Consider the following 25,582-nt stretch of genomic DNA (forward strand, 5'->3'; position numbering starts at 1 on the left):
CTCTAATCGGCTACTGTTTAGCTTCAAAGATATGGCACTAAAATAGTGCTATTTTCAAGTTTAAGAGATCCAGGTTTAACAGCTATTCACAATGTTTGGGTGTTTGTTTGTGTGTGCTACAAAAATGGAGCAGATAAATGTGAAGTAATTCTGTAGTGTTGTGTTTGAGTATATGTGGGCGAGTGTACTTAAAGGTATAGTTCACCCAAAAATGAAAATCATATACTCGCCCTCAGATTGTTCCAAACCTCTATACATTTAAATGTTCTGCTAAACACAAATAACGATATTTGGATGTATGTCAGTAACCGAGCAGATCTCGCCCCCAACATTGACTCCCATAGTACTTATTTTCCCTACTGTGGCAGAAATGGGGGACGAGATCTGCTCGGTTACTTACATTCTTCCAAGTATCTTCCTTTGTGTTTAGCAGAACAATTAAATGTATACAGGTTTGGAACAATTCAAGGGTAAATGATGACAGATTTTTCATTTTTGGGTGAACTATCACTTTAAAAGGGAATAGAAAAAACAGCAATTTGAAGAATGCGTATTAGAAATACAAGGTTAAGGAATAAAATGAAATGCCTTAGCATGACCTGACCTGCACAACCTTACACAGGTTTCCAGTAAACCCAGACACCCACACACCTGTCAAGATTGTGTTTGTTTCACAAATCTTCCTCTTTTCCTTGAAACCAATGCCTGGGGATACAGATTTCATACCTGCCCATGATCAGGCGTGCCAGACTCACCCATATTAATGTGTTTAATAGAATGTAAATCAGGTCAGATGTGACTCTCCCCACCGACTAACACGTGTGCATACCTGTAGAGAAAACACTTCTATATGAAGTAATGACTGATAAATGTCTTTACCAATTCTGCTCTTACCATAAAGGAGATAAAATCACGTTCTTTAGCCCAAAGCCCCTCCCACTACATATATGACCATATAAGGGCAGATATTGAGGAAAGCACTTTGTTTACAACAGAAGCATCTAAATGATTCATTAAATCACATCTGCCCTTTAAACTCCTCATCAGGGAGCAAAACAACTCAAAATCAACATCACACTATTCAACAACACCAGGGACTTTTCAAAGCGCACCCATGCGTATACTAAACCACTCACAATTTCCCGAATGGAATACACCCACATTAAAAATAACACTGAATATGGACATTTTTTGTCATCTAAATGAGTCATTGAAAAACTCAGCACCACCAATAATGCAAATGCTAAACATTATAATAACATTGATGGCAAAAACAAATTAATTATGTGCTTTCCCAGGTCACCTCGACACACCTGTAACATGTTTGTTTGAGCTATGAAGATGAGGTACTGAGGGGGAGATGAGCAACAAAATAATGAGCCAGTAGCTGATATATACAAGCGAAATCTACACAAACCATAAAAATACAAAGCAAAACACTCAATACTTCATGACATCACTACATGGAACTATCTCTGGATATTGAAATGAACCTCATGGGTTTCTTCATCGCATTCAACATGCTCCTCCCTACATGCACTACACCAACACCACCACCTGTTTATTTTAGACGGAACCTTCGCTCTCTCTCCCCTAGGACCCTCTCTGCTAAAGTGACAGTCTCTCTTCCCTGCAACTTTGTATCTCTAGATGCTGACACTGCCACCGACACCTTATGCTCTACACTTACATCCTCTCTAGATAATCTCTGTCCTCTTTCCCCCAGACCAGCTCATGCCACCCCCTCCTGCCATTGACTGCTGCCTCTGTAAACAGCGGAATACTGTACACTCAGGGCTGCTGAAAGGAAATGGCACCAGGGGACTACCAGTTACTACTCTCCTCTTTCTCTGCTAGTGTTACCACAGTGAAAACATCTTTTTATAGATGTATATAATACAAGATGAGCAATGCACCTAACACTCGGCAGGTTTTCAAGACCTTTAACTCTCTTCTTTGCCCCCCTCCTCCCTCGCACACTACCTCTTTGACTGCGGAGGACTTCGCTGTAATTTTCACTGAGAAAACATCATCCATCAGCAAACAATTCTCAGCACTGCAGACCTCGGTACACACTACCCTCACTTCAAACATCGAACTCTCCTCTTTTCCCCCACTGACTGACACCGAAGTCACCAGCCTTCTCTCCCGCCACCCCACCACCTGTCCTCTTGACCCAATCCCCTCCCATCTCCTTCAGGCCATATCCAGCACACTCACACACATCATCAACACCTCCCTGCTCACCGGCACTTTTCCATACACATTCAAACAGGCCCAGGTCACGCCCCTGCTCAAGAAACCCACATTGGACCCCGCTACTACCGACAGTTACAGACCTGTCTCTCTGCTCCCTTTTATTGCTAAAACTCTTGAAAGGCAGTTTTCAAGCCAATACGGAATTGACGACGACACCCAGATCTACATCTCGTTTCACCCAGACGATTCCACTGTAGCAGCTCGCATAACAGCCTGCCTAGATGACATCTCAGCTTGGATGAAAGAGCATAACCTCCAGCTGAACCCGGCCAAGACAGAACTACTCGTGTTTTCAGCACACCCCAAGGTGCAACACAATCTCACCATCCAACTTGGCAATACCACAATCACTCTCTCTGAATCAGACAGGTCCATCTGAATCATATTTAATGAACAGCTGTCCGTCAATGATCACATTGCAAAGACAATGCGATCCTGTCGATATGCATTATTCAACATTCGAAAGGTTAGACCCTATCTCACAGAGCATGTGGCACAACTCCTTGTCCAGGCCCTGTAATCTCAAAGTTGGACTCTACTGAAATGCTCTCCTTGCTGGTCTTCCTGCAAAGGCTATCAAACCCCTTCAGCTGGTTCAAAACGCAGCAGCAAGCCTCGTCTTCCAACAGCCCAAAAGGGATCATGTAACACCCCTTTTCATCTCTCTCCACTGGTTACCGGTTGAAGCCCGTATCGGATTCAAGTCACTGATGCTTGCCTACAGGACTATCATTGGATCTGCACCGGCATACTTTCCCACCCTACTACACTCCTACACCCCATCAAGAACCCTGCGTTGTAATGCCTTCTCATAAGGGCATTAAATCGTTTTCCCGCTCATTCTCCTTCAGAACTCCTTCCTGGTGGAACATTCTTCCTAACACGGTCCGGTCAACAACATCTCTCGAACCTTAAAACCCATCTCTTCTGTGAATACTTAACAGACAAGTGAGAAAAAAAACTAACCCTCTCTTTTTCTCTTAACAGGTTTTGAGATTTCTAAAGGCACAATATGTACATTTGGACTGCTAGATGGTGCACTTTCATAACAACAACAAAAGGCGAAGCTTAATGACTATGTAGGAGAGTTGAATTATGGGACCATACAGAGGCGTATGGAGATCACCCATAATGTGCACGGAAGAGGTAATGAATTAATTTTGTTTTATGTCATCGTAACAAATTAGCTTGAAAGAAACGTGGAATGTAATGCTACGTTAGCCCGCAAATTATATTGGACTTTGTCAATTGATTTGGCAGCGTAATGCTACACAGTTTTACATGTTTAAAAACAGGCATACAGTTGTCGTTTAAAAAGAAAAGTATGTTTAAGCTTTTTTGGGTTTCCTTCACTTGCCAAAGAGTAATCGTGATCCATTATAACAGAACAACAGAGACTGCGTCCCAGATGCTACAACTGGACACTGAGCGTTGTGAGGTGCAACGGATATTAAGTCACTGATATGCGACAAATTGAAGGGAGACAAGGGACGGGCCATAATTTCACTAACACTGAGTTCGACAAGTTGTTTCAACAGTAGCCCTAAACGGACAAACTGCTCTACAGAGTGCGTTTCATAAATGTGTCATCTCCTTCGGCAAAGAAGCGCAAACCTGGCGACATCTTAGTCCTGTGTCAGCCACTGTATTGAAAGGGGGTGTAGTTAGCCGTTGGTTGCAATTCACAACCTCACCCATAGATGCCGCTTAATTTAATACACTGGATCTTTAATATTTAATATATAAAGTGGATTAAACATTAAATTTGTTGCACAGCTGACCCCAAATACTCTCAAATTAGTAATGTGCTCTCAATTGGCTCCAAAAGAGTTTGAGCAGAGACAGAAATGACCTGCTACCAACTATCTGTTATTTAGATTCCTCTTTAAGCCAGATATGTAAGACTGATTCATAAAATCCTTCTCAATTTATCAAGCAAACAATGCATCATAAGTCAAAAGAGTATGAGATCAGCCAAGATGTTCCATTCCCAAAAAGTTTCAGTAGTATCCCAAAAATAACAAGCATCCATGGGTTGGATAAATTTAGCCAGTTGATGTAGAACACTGTTAGATCTGACCTCTAAAAAGACAAAATGTAATATGAAAGATTATTCAAACCAGTAGGTTAAAAAAAGAAGCACATTGAGAAAGCTTGCTGTTCTCGGGTGACTCATGTATTTTCATGAAGTGCACTTATGATGTGATGTGTTAAGATATTTTGGGTAATAGAAAGACGAGAGTCCTGTTGCTCAGCTCAAATTTACAAGTCCTCATTAGTAACATTTCCAATAGTATTTTACATTTTTAGCCTAATTTTGTGGAATTTGTTTCAACCTAAATTGATCAAAATCCATAACATTTGAATTCAAATATTACTTTTGGTTTAAATCTTACACTGGAAAGCTCAAATTTAGCGCATTGATTTATATATGCAATATATGGGATACTATACCAAGTAGAGTATGTTCTGCTGTATGCACATCTATTGTATGCGTACAGGCAGTTTGCAACACTAAGTCCATATGGCAATGTGAGATACTTTAAAAACTATAGGCCTATTCAAACTTACCAACTAGTGCCAAGTACCTTGTCCCTGTGTGTGTTTCAGAAATGATAAGTAGATTCATAAAAGAAAACAAAAACCCAAACACACACAAACATAATGTGTGTAAATAAGCTATGATGACAGAATACATTAGCAGGGAACATTCTTGGACTATGCGTCTCTCCAAAGTCACGCAATGTACCAGAGTCTGACAATAATAATCTGTTAAACATCCAACACGTCAGGCACAGAGAGTCACGTGTGTTTTTCATTAAATTAAATTTTTATTTATTTATAAAGCACTCTTAAAACAACTTGTGTCTGCCAAGGCGCTGTACAACTTTCATAGACCTACTGTAAACAAAACATTAAAATAGACCTAAATAAAAAGAAAATCACAGATCAAGAAGAGCACGAGAGAAAAGATGAGTTTTCAACAAACTTTTAAATTGTGGCACAATTGAGGCATCTTTAATAGATGCTGGCAGATTGTTCCAGAGCCTTGGGCCAGCAACGGAGAAAGTATACTATTGACACACATCACTATAGCTGATGTGTGTCAAACACACAATGACTACCAATAAAGAGACACAGCATGAAATGTTAAAAGAATATTGCCTTTGTAAACCTTTAAAAATGCTTAAAGGGACAGTTCACCCAAAAATTAAATGATCTCATTATTTATTTACCCTCATGAAATTCATATTTTCTAATTCAATAAAAATCTTCTTTTGTGTTCTGTAGAAGTAAGAGAGCCATAAAGGTTTGACATGAGAGTGCGTAAATAATGAAAGATTTTTCATTTTTTTGTGTGAACTTAAATTGAGGCAAGATCTTCAAAACCCTTTAATGAAAAGGTACAAAACAGGTAGAACAAAACAGGTAGAACTTTTTGTCGTCCTTTAATGAGATTAACCAATGTGTTTCACCTTTAATGTGAGGACGTTCAAAATCCCACAAGTCTTAATAACACTAACACTGTGTCTACAATGGATGAGGCAAGGTGCGATGTGACAATAAAATACGATGTAGCGCATTAGAACCCATCTTAATTTTAAATTTTGTCCACACTCGATGAGGCGCGCCTGTCGCGTCCGGTGTAGACACTGTTTAAAGGAGAGATTTTTAGTTTTAAACCCCCAATTAAGAGATTTTTTCATCTTTTAATCTGCTACCAAACTACAGTCTATGAATCAGATATGATGGAATAAGAACAGTGAGTGGCTATTCAGGACAAAGAGTGGGAATGGCAACAGAGGTCAAACTCAAATTTATCCCCATGAGAACACCAAGGGTCCTGTTTCCATGGAAAATATAATGCCAAATAACACAATAAATTACCCACTAAAACAGTCTGTACAGTGCCAGGACCAGAAGGGCAGTCAAAACTAGTTGAGCCTTCAAATGCAGTTTGACGTTTTGCTGACAGAACATCATAGCTGTCAGGGTTGGCCAAGAAGGAGAACCCAAGTGCAGGCATTGGGTACAAACTCAAGACTTTTATTAATAAATTAAAAGTCTTCGGGGGACGGGGTTTGGTTGGGTTTTGGTCAGGAAGTATGGGAACCAAAACTGAACAAAGACAATCTTCAAACAAAACAAAGACTTGGCGAGGGGGCAAAAAACGGAGAGCAGGATAAACTAAACTTTGATTAAGGCAGGAACAAGACAAGCAATACTGGCGATGAGTAAAGCACATAACATTGCGGGAAGCGAGGAAACGAGGGGCGGGGTCAAGACATGACAGGAGAGCACATGGCCATCAAAAAGACACGCATATACACAAAGATTTGAGTGAGACCAAAAGTTTTGACATTTCTCTGCCAGCACGCACATTTTGTCCTGTGCCCCATTCAGTAAACGTTTTTCCAGCGTCAACATAGCAATTTCCACTGTCAGTTTAAGATTTTTATCACTCATTGTGGTTCAAAGCCTTTAAAGGGTCGAATATCTAAAGAAGCAATCAGAGGCCCACAGCTGCCAAAGTGTTTTACTTCCCAAAAGCATTTCTACATAGACTTCATTCTAACACAGCAGAGATGGCTTCGTTGATGACAACTATGATAAAACATTTCTGCCAACTATTTTGTTCCACGCAACAGCAAAACAAAGGTTGGTTTTTGATGGCAAAACAAAATAAAATGCTTTCGCAATTTCACATCTGGTGCGTTCAATTCGAGGAGGTGATTAAACATTTTTTCTTTTTATAGTTGTGTTCTGCAGAAGAAGGAAAGTCATATAGGTTTGAAATGACAAGAGGGTGAGTCAATTATGACAGAATTTTAGTTTTGGGGGGAACTACACTCAAAATAAATTTGCTATAGCGATGCCATTTAAGAAACCATCAAAAGAACCAAAAAGAACCATTCAGTCAAAGGTTCTTTGAAGAACCATCTCTTTCTTACTTTTTTATAATCTGAAGAACCTTTTTTGCAACAAATAACATTGAGATGTTAAAGGTTCTTTATGGAACCAAAAGGTTCTTGTATGGCATCGAAGAACCCCTTGAAGCACCTTTTTTAAGAGTGTGTCACTTTAAGACATTCTATCATGTTTAAATATATTCATCAAAATCGATTTTTTTTTATTCCATTTATAAAAATGGCATGATGCTGTTATTTTGAGAACATTGACATTATTGTGGGAAAATATGTAAAACAACCTAATGTAAAAACTTACTGAAACAGAAGAGCACATGGCCAAAAAAGTGCACGACTGAAAGTCCCCAGCACGTCTTTATACATGCTATTGCTCCTACTTTTTCTCAAAGGCCATTACAGCGTTGCATAATCCTCTTTTACCCTCAGCACACTAAACGCTCTCAGAGGTACAAGAGAGGTTCAGTTCTCTCCTACAAAACTGAGTTAAAAGGCTGTGACGCACAAGGACGTACAGTAGTGGAAGACAATCACAGACAGTCTGTTGCATTAATGCAGAGAGTTAAAAGCCTGACAGGACAGACAATCATTATATTGTATGAATTACAGATACTGTGTGCTCTGTGTTCAGATACAACCAGGTTTCAGAATGAATCACCCTTGACGGGTATACCGAGAACATCCACTCGATACATTTGCTAGTGTCCATCTCTTTGAGAAACTGCACTTATCATCACTAATACATGAAGCCACATTGTGTTCTTGGTCCTCATATTTTTGTTCAGATGGCTTGATGGGAAAAATATTCCACAAATGTCTCGTCACATGGAGTTACGGGAACAAGAAAACTTCCTGGCATCCTAGATAGACCTTTGATGGTAACGTTTTCCACTGAGGTAAAAGTTGCTGGCAGGCGTGCAAGTCGCGACAGATGTTTGCATTAGTAAATGTCGTGTCAAGACTGTGACTCTGATGATCATTATTACAATTTCCCCCCACATTTGCTGCCCTGGATTTAAATACTGTATGTTCAAGGTTTGAGACACAGAAGGATATTAGATTTGTTTTTAGAAGATTGCTTCTGCTTTTATCTTGGAGGCAGGTCAGATGTTAAAATGTGGTGTTGCGTGTTTGTGAAACATAAATTACATGTTCTATAAATGTCACTCAGGGGTCACTGACCTGATGTACTCCGTCACTGGGGGTGTACACAGAGCTGAACTGCTTCAGGTGGTCTCGGGCGTGACTGATTCCCCTCAGCGTCTCAAAGACGTTCTCCAAGGCAGAATGAGCTCGTTCCATTGTCAGTTCTTCAGGGCTGGAGACACCTGGGCACACAGATACAGAAGAGAACGTTAGCAGGGCATTTACTGAAGAGTTCTGCAACTTTTATATGTGGTGTCACAGTGCAGAACGGCAGATTTTTGGAAGGCAGGTGAAAAATGTAATTTCCTTGAGAAATAAATTATTCTAGCCGATTCAGTTGGTCTCTACCTTTTTCCTGAGAAATAATAATAAGACAACGAACCACTGAGACTGTTGGTCAAATCCACTTATCTGGATAAAGATCCAATTCATGTACTGTGTGTTCTGTGTGAATTCTGTATGTATTGATAAATGGAGAAATATTATATTTCAGGGTTTATTAATGGGCAGATCAACACGGATTCAATAAGATTTAGCCAAACATTTGGATTTTTGTTGGAATTCTTTCCTTTTCTTATAGACTTTTTCAGCAGCAACAACGGTAACGTTATATGGCTCGAACGCAAGGAGTCAATAACTGTTGAGAAGTTTTAATGTTATTTAATACAATTAATATAGAAATCAAATATTAATATAAATTAATATTTATATGAATGGTTATATAATAACCAAACACAAACCGGAAGTTAACTTCGGGCCAGGCACCCCATTGCGTCCGATGAAACGGTCTATATTCAATGACCAACAAACAGTTTTGCGAACTCCTTGAGAATTCAGAAGTCTCACGAGACGACACACACAAGGCGTTTAGTTTTTCCTCACATGCAGGGAAACAGAGTTCATCTATGTTTGTATGTGGGTGTTTGTAGGATGTTGTGGGCACTGTACGTTAGACTGAATTGTGTTGCTGAAACTGGAGGACAAAAGCTCTTTTCATTGGGTGAAACAGCTCCTGAACTTTAATGTGCACGTACTTAACTCAAGTTGAAGAGAGGAAAGATTCAATGCAATGAATTATGCAAAAAAGCAAACACTTATCAAACTAAATCTAACTAATAATTTAGATTCAAATGTTTTTTAAACATCTGAAACTGTTAAAATGAATATGCCTGAATGCAAAACCCCACCTGAATGCCCCCATAATGCATTCCTTGGATGGAAATGAAAGACATGGAAACACGTTGAGTGGGAAAGAGAGAATGCGTAAGCAAAGGTGTTAGACAAAAACAAACTTTGTTGTCATTCCAATACCGCCGATAGTGCTGAAAGAAAAGAAGGATGGATGGAAAGGCCTGGGTGGGTGAGCGACATGGGTGGGTGAGGCTGGCATATGATCTTGTGCCTGATGTGGAATGCAAGAGCTGAGTAATAAGAGAGAGATGCCCATGTCTAAACAAACTCGCACCTGAGGAATAAGAGATTCAGCTCTGCTAGTCAAACACCTATAGTCTTGCCAAACCCCCAGTCCTGTGAGCGGTACACTTGTGTAACACCTGAAAAGACCTTCCAGTGGATACATCAGCATAGAGGATGAGCATGACAGATCAAACCATAGCTCAGATGGAATATACGGACTAGATTAAATTCAATAATTCAAATATATTTTTAGTGATATGTATTAGGGATCTGGATTAGTAGTGGAAGAGAGAACAAAATGTGCTACAGGGTACTTGCAGACTCCGGTGTGGTGATGTGGCAGACAAAATGAATGTACAGCCAATAATAACCAAAATGAGCCTGACAAATAGAAGTGAGAAAAGTAAGAAAGTATGTGACACTTTAAGCTAAATGTTCATACAGATTGCCATAGTTTTGACATACCAGGGTGTTCCTATAGATCACAAGGTAGAACATTACGATAGAAGCGTAAAGGGTGTTGCTTGGCTGCCCAGGGCATAAAAAGCCCCTTCGGATAAAAGTGTCTGCCAAATGCATACATGTTAAGGTAAAAAGGTTTGAAAATCACTGGTTCAATATGAATACAAGAACATAACAGAAGACCAATTACAAAACCAGGGAGAGGAAGATATTTTATATACTGTACTAGTGGATCTCACAATTTCGAGGCCCTCCATTTTTCACTACAATATTTCAAGGCCCCCCACTAACAATGTACACCCAATAAAGAATTCAAGAGCTTGGCATAAGTAGAAAAACATATTGTTTTAGCTTATTTTAGTGCTTATTTTAAGTTATTTGAAATAATCTTAAGGGCCCCGTCGAAGTTTATTGAGCCCCCCAAGTGGGCACCAGTCCTCTGATTGAAAAAAAAGCTATGTTACTATTAAAGCGATAGCTCACCCAAAAATAAAAATTCCTATTCTGTCATAATTTACTCCCCCCTTTGTCATTTCAAACGTCAATGGTGAACCGTTGTTCAGTTAACAACATTTTTCAAAATATCTTCTTTTGTGTTCTCCGTAAAAACGAAAGTTATACAAAATTGAAATGACGATGAGTAAATGATGGCAGAACTTTCATTTTTGATTGAACTACGCCTTTAAGAATCTCAAAGTCCTTGAAACTGAGCCTCTATGTCTGGAGAGTATCAGTCATAACTATGACTTGACCTCTGCATGGCCCTATACCACATCATACAGCTACTGTTCTCATGAATGTGTACACAACGGTTATGCAACGCTTCTCAGGACATTGCGAGACTACTGCCTAACTATTCATTTAGGCTTTTGAGATTGTAGGCTTCATGAACAGGTTACTGCGTATTGCCGTGCAGGACGTTTACTGTAAATATGCCATCGTGTGTTTGGTACAGCAAGATATGTACATGCAGAGCTCATCCAGTCTACCTCTAGATGGATGGAAGCGCTTCTTAAAGTGGCAAAATGAAATACTGCTGTGTGAACAATCTGTGCCTGCAGAGATGTATGCCTGTTTTTGCAGTTATATAACCCACTTCACGAATACCTTTTGGGGAAAAACCCATCACAAACAGCCCTCCATGTGTTCGTGTAAAGCTTTAATCTGAATTTGGTATAAATATTTACCAGGAAAGGTATGTTCATTCTGTCAAGATCTAAAACCAGCGCACTATTTTATTCAAACCACCTGAGTTTTTTTTACAGAGTCCCTAGAGACAGACTGCAACAAGTGGTTTTAAGATCTGTTAGATGGCTCTAGAAATCCCAATATCACAATAAAGGTAGAGAGGGCATGACTAAGCCTCTCTCCACTCGCTCTCTCGGGGCATTATCTGTGTGTTATGACCATCAGCCCAAATATAACCGCTTTCATATTTAGCCTGCTGAGTGTTTGTTAAGGTTTGCTTGTTTTCTTTTGCGTTTTCATGCTATTTAGACTCTTCTGTCTCTGCTCCTTTCTCTTGCTCTGTTGCTCCTGACAGCTCAGCGGGAGATAAGGATGGAGGGATGCAGGCAGATTCGGATGTGAATGTTTGTTTTTCCAGAAGATGGAAAGGTTCTGTAAATATAACATGCCTGAGGAAAATCTAGGCATCTTAGGGAGACAAACAAGTAGTTGCCACAAAAAATGTGGTTTTGTGAATGTTAACTTGATGTACAAAGCATTTACTAGAATGTGTTTATATTTAAATATATATACTATATTTTTCTTCAAGGTACATATACTTATAAATAAGTTTTAAGGTAATATTTTACATCTATCTTTAGCATCTTTTTTTCTTTTTTATCTGAAAGATAATCTTTTTAATGCCTTAAAGTGCTGTCAAACACTATATTTGAAGTTATATAACATTTCATGTGTTTCTGTTATTGTTCTGAATGACACAAACCAGTGCTGTCTGAAATGCAAATGCTTGTTTTTATCTTGTTTTATTTAATGATTCGTTTGAATCGATTCCCAAAGCATTCAAGATCCCTTGACTGTAAAGGAGAACTTCATTTGTGAGCAAAACTGTAATGAAATGATGAAACCTTGCTTCCCGCCAGCTCAATGAAACAAACCATCTGAACAAATGTATTTAATAAATCACGTCAGATATGTGAAACAAAAATAAACCCCAAAACTTCACTTGAAAAAAAAATATATTTAGTCATATGTGCCTTCAATGTCCCCAAGTAGAAAAAATCTGGAGTTTTGCAGCAGACGGGTATGTATGTGTGTGTGTGTTTAAATATAGCCACAGACAGTCGTTTGAGCATATGCCAAAAGAAACAGCGTGCCGGGCGATTGGGTGTTGGCTGCGGTTTAGATGGTAATGGTGATCACAACACCGAGTTCTGAGACATAGCCAGGTGCTGGTGTGAGAACAGACGGGAAACACGCACACGTGTGCGTATCTCCCCCATCCTCCTCTCACGCGAGCCCTTGCCTTTAAAATAAAAACAATAAGTGTGTGATTTGTAAAAGTCCCTTTTGTCTGGGTTTTGATCTATAACCAGAGGAAAAACAGATGCTTAACTTAATAAACACAGACTAATACTGTAGTCTTTCACGTGCCTGCCTTTACCGACCAACAGATCATGTGACCTTCAGACAGGAATAATGGAGAAGATGAGAAAGTTGCTTATGTCCAGGACAGCAAATCACACTTCTTATAATCTGCTGGAGGAAATACAGAACAAAGACCAGCACGTAAATGTCTGCACCCCACAGGCAATGACAAAATAAATCCCATTAAAGTCTGTTAAGTCAGACTAAATAGTCATTTTGTGGGCAGCCCTCCCGAAAATAGTTCCGGCTGAACGGAATGTAAACACCTCAGTATACATCCTCACTTTCTCCTCACAGAGGCACACAGGCGTTTAGTCTCAAGTCTCGAGGAGGAGAATTTAATGGTTTGTTACTTTTAATAGCATTGCTTTATATAGTAATAGAAAAAATCAATTTCAGCAAAGGTAGGGAAGAAGAGGAATGTGTGTGTATTTAGGCGTTTCCATAAATGAAAGGAATTGTCTTTGACACGGGAGTAAGAATGTATAGTGTTAATCTGGTATGGAATTCAGGCTCAGAACTGGAAATGCTGCTGCACGCTTCAATGGAATTCAAAGAGCACTTCTGAAATGGAGAGGAAGTGTTCAGCATACAGTATTAATGAAACTATGCTGGGTTTAGTACATTATCAAATTATTTCTATCAAAGATGTATAACTGGGAGATAAAACACAAGTCTCAGTCGCTACAATATTTATACAGTACCGTGTCATTCACATGATGCTCTGAGGCACTTCCAACAATCCCATGGTATTACCCAATACCTTCAGTTACATAAGTTTCATATAATTCAATAAAGTTGTTGAAATGTCAAGTTATGGTAATGAATGATAATCATTTTGTTTCTAATCTCCTTCTTAGGTCTAATGGAAAACACACGACTGATCTAAGCCTGGTTCAAGCAACTGTTCAAATGACAAAAAATGCCACACATTCCCGTTCCAACGCTAAAGCCGACCTCTCAGTGCAACATTCCTGCAGGTCTAATCTTTAACAGAGAATTATATACCTCAGTAATACTGTTCGGATACACACAAAGCCAATGCAGAAAAATGTGTTTATGAAAGAAGACACGGAAGAAAAAGGTGTATCTCTCTGTGTGTGACAAAGGATCAAGACTTCTCCCCAAAAACCAGCATGTGCATTTTCAACCAGACCACTCATCTCCTGTACTGAGAAAACAAACATCATCAGACGGAAAACCTATTTGCAAGATGCCCACAATAACGGCATCTACATTCCGTAAGGTTGGCATGAACCTTACATTATTCAACCACATCTGTCAGTAGCTTCACGAGTCTTCAACACCTCCAAATAATAAACAGTGTTGCTGCCTCCTGTTCGACATTCCAGAAGTGGCAAACGATATTCCAACATTCCATGCTTTTCACCTCACCACCACCCTGGGTCCTGTAACACATGTTAAGGAACGCTTTTCCACATTTTCTCGCTGGGGGAGATCTACAAGCAGGGCTGAACCTCAGGACTTGGAGACTGAGAGAAGTTGGATTTTTTAGAGTCATTTCACATTTTATATGTTTTAAAGTTCCAGGTAATTTATTTGGAGTACCTCTTGAAAGAAATGCAATATAATACGCAAAACATGATGACAGCTTATTCCTGTGAGAGCCACCATAGTGCTTCGAAAGTAAAGGGGGGAGGGATGGAGCCCTTCCAAAGATATTTCGATTTGTAGCGAAATTCAAGTTTGGTGAACTCTGACCTGCGAATTCACGTCATGTCACTGTGTGAGACCAATAGAAGATCATAACGTCACATTGTGACCTCTCGGTACAGAAATGTATAAAAAGTAGGAATTGCTCCCGCCCATCTTTGTACCACCGTCCAAACTCAAGTCAAGTCTGACCGTGGCATTATATGTAGCATGTACTTATTTTTCTATGGAGGCTCCGAATATGTTGTCAGAAGGAAGTGTTTTGACATTACATGACTGCTTCTTGAACTTTGACTTGTATGGTTCTGATAAATCTATCTGCTGCCAATGATTATTTTCCACTAAATAACTAATACACTGTTTTAGCAATTGCTGACTTACCCGTACCAAACAATTATGAATAAGGTGCGGACAGATCCAATAATCATGTAAATCTGGGCCATTAAGCCTGGGAAAATCTAAATTCTTTACATCCTCCGCCGGTTCATAATCATCTCGACTGTCGTCAATGTGTTCAGCTCCAGGAGACTGCGGCTGCCGCATCTGTCCAATCATCCGACTGCCTAAATCGAAAATGAATCACAGGCTGCTTGGCATTCATGCTTAATTTTTGCTGAAACTCTGCTGACCTTCTTTCAAGGAGTAGTTCAACTTCAAAATGAAAATTCTGTCATCATATACTCACCCTTTCTGACTTTCTTTCTTAAGCAGAATACAAAAGAAGATATTTTGAAGAATGGCGTTAACAGCCCCCATTCACTTGCATTGGTTATCATAGAAGTAAATGGTGGGGATGCGCTGTTCTGTTACCAACATGTTTTAAAATATCTTCTTCAGTGTTCTGCAGAAGAAAGAAAGTCATACAGGTTTGAAATGACACGAGGGCGTGTAAAAGATGACAGAATTTTCATTTTGAAGGTGAGCTACTCGTTTCAGACCACAACCGCACCAGACAAGACCAAGACTATGAGACAATGTTCACAAGTCACATGGACGTACGCAATCGTTCTAGCAGGACATGTTTTAATTTCCACTTTTATACATTTCGTAAATTAAGAAAAATACAATATAGGATATATGAATATGACATATAATTAAATTAAAATGAGAAATACTAGTATATTGAAAAATAATATTAAAATAATATAATATTGAGAAAACTGCACAAAAATACTACTAACCATATTACAACGTGACTACATAGAAACTAAAGATCCACAACAATGGACTCATATTTTAAACGCGTGAGCCCTTTAAATTCAAATAGATTTTGTCAATGTTTTATCATTCATCAGCTGAATTTTTTTTTTTAAGTCAACCTATCAATATAATTAATCTTCATTACAATGGTTGTGGTGTGGACTCTAAACAACTGTTAAAACTTTAGAGTTATCATTATTGGTGTAAACGGCCTTATATCTCTAGATCAAAGGGTTTAAAGATCAGAAAAGCATACATTCAGTGTGTTTTGACTGTAGGTGATATTGCTATAACTAACAGTTTAACAATCGGCTTTGATGTGAATCCCCTTTAAATACATTTCATAAAAAAGTTATCGAGATCAAAGTCAAAGAGAGGAAATCTTTGTTGTTCTCTGAAGTTAAACTTATCCAGGAATTCCGGCAGGAACATTTCAAAAATCTTCTGCTACTCTAAACCATAACAGTTCAGCCCTGGTGCGAGACTCATAATAATCCTTTAAAACCAAGTCTGGGCGACAGAAAATAACAGAGACGACGAGCAAGGGGGATTTATGTGACCTTTGTTTTACATTAACACAAAGGTGTTCACGGGCAGGTGATGTGTTTTTGCAGGCCAATGGTAAGCAATGTTTTGTTGTGTGCCATGTGAGCGTGTGTGTACGCCACCAATTCATGTTAAAGGGAAGTTTTATTTGGAGAAATGAAGATCAAATGGTCTGAGCTTGGAAGGGATAGTGCAAGCGTGTTTGTGCAAATGATTTACCAATTATTTCCCAAATCCCATATCTGAATTGCAAACCTGCCTTAAAACGTTTAAAACGCAAAGGAAAAGAGAAAAATGTACAGTATCCCATGCATTGCTTATAATAGAATGTTTGTGTGTACTAGTACAAACACTTGCGCACACAAGTGTATTCTACGCGTCTTAGTGTTCTGAACTAGGTCAAGATGTAGGGCGCTTCATTTCAAAGAGTGCTCTTACATAAGAAAACTACACACAGCTGGCCTGAGTAAGTCTGAAAACTCTTTCTTGTTACAAAGACTGTACCCAGAAATGCACCCATGGATATCAAAAGCTCTTAAAATAGAAACCAATCATAAAAATATATTAGTTAGCAATTATGGTGACCAAGCAAGTCAAAGCCAAGAACAACGGAGGTACAACTTCAGGATCACTCTGGGCAGCGATTGACCTTGTAACATTTTGTCCAGCCAAAGAAACCTGATAAAATGGGTACACAATAAGCCGTACCAGCCACAATGGTTTGGACTACCGCGTATTAAAAAGACACCATATTAAACACACAAACCAAACAGTTAAATCGGTGTGCGCCTAATTTGCCTTGGCTGAAGCATCAGATGGTGTCTCCTTCATAACTGGAGGTGCGTGTGATGTGGCAGTTAATTTCAGCACTTCTATTATTTCAAAGTGATTATGTTTGATCGGAAGTATAGATCTAAAACAAAAGCCGTGTGCATTACATTTAGCACACAGCCTCAATTATTGCTGTCACGCTATGGAGCTCCTGTACGCTTACACACACACTTACAAACAACTACAAACTATCCATCTCTGCTCGCTTAACCCTGGCTATGACTAAAGTAGAAAGCATTAGTTTTTCAGATGTGTAGTGTTGTTTTAACATTTTATTCTACTAATACTCCAATTAGAAGAAATGCACAATGCAGTGAATTGTACACACACACACACACACACACACACAATATTATTATATATAACATTATATCTCCAAATGTCAGAGATTACAAACCGTGGCACCATTTTCCACGAAACACCAAGCTTCATTTAAATACAATAGTAATGGGCAGCTCTTAACAATCTTTTTAGCACAAGTTTAATGGTTGGTGCCTTGATGGTCTTGATGCGTCTCATGCAAACGCTGTCTACAGATTCCATTATGTGCATGTAGCAAGTCATTTAGTGTACCTGAGGGAAAGCTGGTACAGGGTGCACAGATAGTGTTACAATTTTGGTTTTCTAGTGATGGTTCCATAAAGCATGTAGTTTGTGGTAAAAGCAATGGTAAAATATCATCGTGCACATGTGCTGGACATTCAGTGCGTAAAAGTAACGTATTTTTGTGGTAAGGAAGCGACTTTTGTATATTTGAAGAAAAAGCCACAATTGCTTAGTGATGACGCCAAAGGGCAAATGTAATTGGACATTTCGTGCACTTTACTGAAACTCTGCATTTTGTTTGCCAGGAACAACGCTCTGTTTACGTAGCTGGACATTTAGCAAACTCTGCATGCAGGACAGATGGTGACATATAAAAGACACAAAGTTAGAAAGCTAAATGAGCATGAGTAAAGAACTACTCTGCATTCTGCAACAAACTTTATGATTGAATTGTCGGACTAAACCTCAAACTACATTAATTTGTCGACTTTTTATGGCTGTCCTAGAATAAAGTCGAGCCCTTACTGATTTCCAAGAGCTCTTCTCGGAGGCTGCATGTACCTTTTTATGAGAACACACTGTATCGGAGGTGACACTTTCCACTAATGTGTGTGCGTGTGTCAAGAGCTCTGCAGAAACCCTGCGCAATACTAATCACCTAGTAGTACTATCAGTACATGAACTGTGCGTTTATTTTTTAACCTTGGGATTGGTGCTTCCAAGTACATAAACCATCTACAGCACCAAAAGAGATCAAAGCAAAGCTTATGATAAATGTCTTTAAACACAGACAGACAGGGGATTCCTTGCATAAGAGAGTTTTACCAAGGACTACCAGTAGCCAAAGAGATACGGTTTTATAACTTCATTTTATAAGTTGAATAGGCGTCTATATAGGTCAGCTATACTCTTCTGTAACAGAAGGTGTTATTGATTCACGAAAGGTATGTGTTGAGATTCAAAGTAAATCTATTTATGTAACAGGAACTGCATGTTTACAATTTAAGAAGAGAGTGTCTATATTCGGACATTTGTACGTAGGACTTACTTTAGCCTATTACACATACAGTCATTTTTATCTTCTTAACAATTGATCTGTAACCACTGAGACTGTAAAAAACACAGAACATATAATTATATATATAGAATAACTGTAACATATAAGAACATCAATTTAGACACCGTAGAAACACGAGGATTATTAACCACAGCAACACATAATCACTCCTCATTTAGAAAGACTGATAGACTGAACCTGTAGTAAAAATGTGAGAAAAAGCCATTGATGAGAGCAGTGATATTCAAATAAAAGCTCTTAACTTATAATACACATAAATGCTCAGGTTTAAGGGGTGTACTTTATATTACCCAAGTAAAGCTTGATGTTAAAAATGAAAAAAATAATCCTAATGACCCCGAAGAACCTCAGATTGTACACATGTGGCTTGATCGCCCCCTAGAGGAAAACACAAATTAATTTCAATAAACAATCCAAAATAAAATTCAAATTACATTTTATATTTTCAGTTCTATTAATTATAAGCTATTTTTTATTAAAGTCTGCTTCTAATTGTCATTTATGAATCTTAAAGAGCTATTTGTGCCAGTCTAGTTTGATTATGGGATGTACAATCATTTCTTTATTACATAGATTTACATAAGTCAGGGTCTCCAAACCTTGTTCACGGATGACCTTCCCCCAAAACATTTTGAATGCTTAATGCATGACGTGTCGGGTAGTGTAAGAGACATCTAAAATATCAGGGTTAAGAAGCAGTGATAAAAGCCGAGATTCGGATATGGCATTCACTACGAAAATTCTGCCCTCTGGCTTCAGTCTATAAAATAACATAGAATATAAAATATACAATTATATAAAATATACAATAAGCCCCAAGATGCAGTGGGTTACAATGCATTAGGCTTGTTTTTAAGCTTCCGCCCAGAGGAGGCGGTGTTTCTATTGGCTGAAAACGAATATTGCTGTGTTCGTCACAGGAACCTACTGCGTCATCTGCCGGAAAAACAAGCCTCTTGTCCGCCTACAGTGGATGTCAGACATTGTCCTTAATAGCTTGGGCAATATGGATATCAAAAAACTTATCGATTCGCTTTAGAAGACCTTTGTTAAGACCACAGAGCGTTGGATGGATGCACTCTATGGAGCTTAATAAAATTGCCCCCCTTAAAAACATGCATACGTGCATACGCAGCGTTTGTTAATGTTGTTGCTTTGAAACAGTTTATATATGACTTCAAGTGAAACTAAAAATGAAAAGTGAGGTTTTCTGCACAGCTCCTGCGTTGTGATGGAGTTTTAGGTGTGAAGTAACTGCTTTTCATCTTTAGGGTCGTTAAATGAATCTGTGTGTGTGTGTGTGTGTGTGTGTGTGTGCTTTTGGGGAAATGCTCTTACTCCCACTGGGCTAAATGACACCTGGATTTGCCATTACTTTAGAACAAATAAACATGTGGTCCTGCAGAACAACAAGCATATCTACGCACACAGGCGCGCACACACACACTGTAGGAGTGAATGCTGGAGAGATGGTTGTTGACATTCTGAATGAACATACTGTTTGTGTCCTTCGAGACCAACATTGAAAGACATGTTTATGACATCCTGTCTTGTTTGACTGTTTCATAACTAAAGCTTGTTCTGAGTTCATTCATCCATCTGTTTGTCTACAGGTGTCTACATCTCTCCTTCCATTGGTCCCTCCACCACATTAATATATGTGATAAAATCATCCCCGGTGCATCATGGGACCAGTGAAAGGGAAGCACATAAGCTTTTGTGTCTATTAACAGAGTTTTGTTTTATTGTAAAACAATTAACAATAAAGTGCTATTTATGAACAATTAGTTAATGCATTAGCTGAATTGAACTAACAATTGTTACAACAAAAATACTAATGCCGCATTAATTCAAGTACATGTACATGTTACAAGGAATAATAAATGCTGAAAAACTAAATTGTTCATTGTTATCGAATGCTTTTATCAATGTTAATGAATAGCACCTTATTGCAAAGTATTATACACACACACACACACACACACACACCACAGAGAGTGACTAAGTATTAGTAAAAACATCTTAATTTCTAAAACATGCCATTCAATAACACAATTCCCACACAGCATACACAGTACTATAAGTACTTTACATTCTGAACACTGCCCCCTCTAGACTACAACAGGTACAACACAGATTAAATCATGGTTTCAATTGGGCTATTTTGGGAATATGAAACAGTAATATACAGCAACACACAACAACCATCTATAATAATGCAGAACTACATAAACATTGCAATTACAATGTTAAAACATAAATATTACAACATATCTGTACTTAAAAACCATCAAACACCACACACACCCACAATCTACACATGTTTGTGCAGTAAAATACACATAAAACATGAAAATATATGAGAACGCAAAAAAGGGTGGTGTGTGGGACAACGAGTTCGTGGGAATGTATCAGGGATATCCTGAGGTTTTTTTATGGAGTCACAAGGGGGCACTGTGGTTCCACGAATCATTGCGACAAATGCATTCTGTCCACCCCCACACTAATATTATGCAAGCCAATGGCACACGCCCACCCTGCAGTAAAACTTGGCTGTTTTATTTAATTTTCCTCGAGGAGATTAGCGTCAGTCTTTCGTCGTCCAACTTCACTCTTTATAACAAAAAAGCGCAATGTCTATTCGGCCCAGATGTGCGTCTCCAGACACATGTCCTCTCCTGCTCGACTTCCTCTTAATCACTCGCTTCTCCCACTATCCATTTTCTATCTCGCTCTCCATCCTTCCACTTCCTCCCTCTCTCTTACCTTTTTTTCTTCCCATCATGCCTCTCTCGCACACTGGTCTATTATCATGACTGCCCTCCCATGAAACGCGAAAGTCCTGAGAAACTGGCTGTTGTGCTACAGTATTTCCCAATACTTACTGGGCTGTTTTCAACACAAACAAACTTGAGTTACATTGTTCTCACAATATGAGATACGCTGGTGTTGATTTTACTCAAGAAAGTGTGAGAAACACGCGAAACGTTTTTGGTTTCCGTTTTCTGCAGACCGCTCGTTTATCCGCTTTTTGCATCTGGCTACGGATTTCTATTTAAAATGGACAAAATGTATAACAAAAAAGACCATTATTTCCCAAATATCCGATTTCTTAAAGGGTTGGAGCAATTGTAATGGATACTGGTAATATATTTTTTGATATATTAAAAAAGCACGGTTACGATATCTTCACCAAACTAATATTTGTATGACTTAAGTTCTGAATAGGCATCCCTTAAGGGTTCGTATTGACAGTCCACTCCTCTATAGTTGTGCCCCCATGCATTCCGTACAGTGCACACCCGCATCGGTGACCCTTTTTTGCAGACCCTCCTTTGTTCTAAGACCACAAGAAAACCAACTTTTCTCCAAACTGCTAAATCACACCATTGACCTACTTCCCATCAGTCTTGACAGCACACATCACTCAGGCGGGTGTATGTGTGCAATCGGACATGATGTACTAATTAGCCGACTAGGGCAGTGAAGTGTGTGTGTAATGCGAGTCGAGGCCGAAGCCTCTGGCTCGAACCCTGAACGTAATGCTCATGAGTGAAACGTGATCTGCACTTACTTGAGTGTGCATAAGAGAGTATGTGTGTGTGCATATGAATGTGTTTGCTATGATGACCCCCACTGGCTGAAATGAAATATGAACAAGGCTGGGAGCAGGGGCTGTGTGTGTGCATACTGTGTGAAGTAAAACATGAAGTCTATTTAGTGACTTGTCATCAGGGTTTTCGCGGGGCTGGTCTGCAGGATTAGACTGCGGCGTGGTTGACAGTTATTTCGCCAATGATCCAGCATGAAATTGGTCGCTGCCCGAGTAAGCAGTGCTCGCACACCGAGATGGAGACTTGATCATGGATGTACTGTATAAGCATATGGATTATGCTATGACACTGACAAATCGATTATAAAAGATCATATGCACATAAATGAGCTTGTAAATAGACCAGATCTACATTTGTGATGACAGTGAAAAGAATTCTCCATCTGTCTAGTCTTGGTTACATAGAAATGTAGTGTTAGGGTTTAGAGAGACAGATATTAGAGAGAAGAATTTATTTGTATCTATTTATTTGTTATTTGGTTTATTATTATTATCTTCCGGTTTTTATTGCATTTATTATTGTTGTTGTTATTATAATACAAATAAATTATTTACATGATTAAATAAATATTATTATTTCATTAATAACTTTTTATTTCAATAGCTATTTCAAAATTAAACTTACAATGCAAACAGAAATTATAATGATTTAAAAACAATCCTAATTGAAACCAGGTGGCAAAACTATTTATAGAAAAGTTCAGTAACTGAAGTGCTTTTGCATTATAAAGTACCGTGTCCATCTTTAATGTTATTCGTGAAGGCCTTTTTACTTCCACAAACTCACACAAACACACGTGTGTGCACAGTCCCACATATTCTACCCAAATCTTCATAAAGGCCTGAAATACAGGATCCATCTCACCTCAGGTAAGTGAGTTTATCATAAAAAAGAGAAGCTGATCTTAGTTTCACCAAATGGGTGAAGGATCCTTTCCTGTTCAAGGCAGAAAGTCTGAGAATGTAAGACAAACGCCGTCGCTTTAGTCTCTGTGTAAAACGGTGCTTCTTTACATTTTTCTAACACACAAATAAAATATCTCCAATCGGGGAATCAACGCACAACGTGAGTTATTATAAAAACAAAAGTATTGAATTGAGCTCAGAAAGAGCGTTTGACAAATCAATGTAGAGTTTTATGAGGCGGTCTGGTATTAAATCTTTATGGTGAGGGAGAAACGGATTCCAGTGGGAAACAGAAAGAAGGAAAGAGCGGATGAAAATATGAAGGCAACCGCAAAATATGTTTTCTTAGGAAAATGTGTGAAAATGCCTTTGTGGCCCACAGTAGACGGATCATAGAGCCACAGCAGCAGCACATGCAGACAAGAGTCATTAATTCATCACCATGGGGAGGACAGACAGAGACCCATGTGGTCTGATTGATGAAAAGACACGATTAACCTTTGATCTCTCCTCTGTGTATGTGTGTGAGAGACAAACAGATAGATAATGAGTATTGTTATGCAAGTTAAATGATACAGATGTCAATGTTAACTTTCTGATTTATAATAGTCAAAGTTAAGAGTTTGTGCTAATGTGTGAGGTGTAAAGACCTACGAGGTAAAATATGGCATACTGTATGACAAGCGATTGCTATGGTATATATAGTTTACATAATGCTTGCTGCTACAATAGTCACTCTGGCAATATATGGTTTGAGAGATGCTCTCAAGCTGCAAAAAAAGAGGAAAATTAACAGTGAATAATAATGGTTGCACTTTGAATAGAAAAAAGTAGGAAATGATCTGCTGCCGATATTGACCAACACATAACTTCTTATAAATTCATATCCTGCTGATATAATTTGTAATTTAAAGACAAGGCTCTATTGTAGCTTATTTGTTGTGCGTTTTTGTGTACACTGTGTTCCTTCATTAAAAAATGTAGGAGCACAGTTTAACATTTAGGAGCACGGACAATTGGACGTTTTTTAAAAACAGAAACATTAATGTGGCACCTTAAAGAAAGTGTGTTGAGCTCAGATGTTGAACACCTGCCGATCGTTCAAAGCAACGCCACACAGTAACATTTATCCTGCGTCCAACAAGTGTCAGTTATGCCGGACACACTTCTCTTCAAACGACACGTGGTAAACACTCACGCAAAGACTGAAATGGTCCCACTGTAGAGCCGTGAAAGATTTAATGAATTAGATAAAGCGTAGACCTGTAGACCTTTATACTGTATTTCCATAACATGATTCTATTTCATGACCTTTTGGTCTTTCCCTGATGGCAGCACAAAACGAATGAATGCTCTCTGCATCTTCTTCATTCAATGAAGGGTGTTTCATCTGACATTTCACAGCCAGAAAAAAAAGAAAGGTATTTTGTCTATCCTCCTGTTTTTTCATTATTTTCAGTATATCATATTGTTGCTGTCAGACTGAAACCTTGTATCTCAAACTTTCATTACACTCCTTTCTCCTAAATCATTACTATTGGTCACCCTTTGTCTACTATTGTCTGAGGGGTTTGTCAAATATTTAACCAATAAAAACTATTGAAAAGAGTTCGTCAACATAGATTGAATTACTTAAAAAATGCAGGGTTATTTAATTTCTTGTAAAGTAGCAGTTTTGGAGATGAGAACTTTCAGTCCAACAGCTTTCCTGGTTTGACAAACAGCCAAATACTAAATGTGTGAGTATGACATCTACATTTATTTGGTTGATCTTACTTAACAGCAATATTGATGAACGCTACCGAAGTCTAATGCATCTTTATTAGACTAATAAAAAAGTTATTCGACAGATATGCACAAATAATTATACTGTATAGTCACACACACATAGTCGCAAATATAGATGCGATGCACTGCAATCTCTGATCCCCTAACCTTAACCATCACAACTAAGTGCATTGCATTTTTATTTATAACTTGTACTACGTGGATCTAAAAGAGCACGAAACAGGCGGATGTAACAAATCATAGTTATGCATGTACTTAAAAAGCGCTTTGATGAAGTTCCTTTAAGATATTTTTCTCATTGATGTATTTAAAATAACGTAATGTGATTGCATTGTTGTACTGTGGTACCCAGGCAGCGTGGTGCACGGCGCATATGCTGCCGGTGGGAATAGACAATGGACAAGGTCTGCCAACGCACTCCCTACGCGCTGCTCCCGCTGCGCCTACGCACTGCTTACGTGTGCGGTGTGAAACGGGCTTTAGACCCCACTCTACTACCATAAAACACAAACTGCTTCTCACAAAGATAGTTGTACAAGTACATCCTGGGAAAGTGGCTCTTGTGGCAGTGCTGGACAA

The 25,582-nt window shown here is 38.7% G+C and overlaps 1 protein-coding gene across 1 annotated transcript in view; it reads right to left on the reverse strand.

The window, feature by feature from the left end:
* scfd2 (sec1 family domain containing 2) overlaps window positions 1-25,582 on the reverse strand; it is a 93,026-nt gene that overhangs the window by 6,871 nt on the left and 60,573 nt on the right. The window contains exon 6 of the mRNA XM_079474167.1: window positions 8,367-8,512. Coding sequence (XP_079330293.1) covers window positions 8,367-8,512 — 146 coding nt within the window. The remainder of the gene's footprint in view (window positions 1-8,366; window positions 8,513-25,582) is intronic.

This window comes from Barbatula barbatula (genome assembly GCF_947034865.1).
Source record: "Barbatula barbatula genome assembly, chromosome: 15".
Classification (NCBI taxonomy): domain Eukaryota; kingdom Metazoa; phylum Chordata; class Actinopteri; order Cypriniformes; family Nemacheilidae; genus Barbatula; species Barbatula barbatula.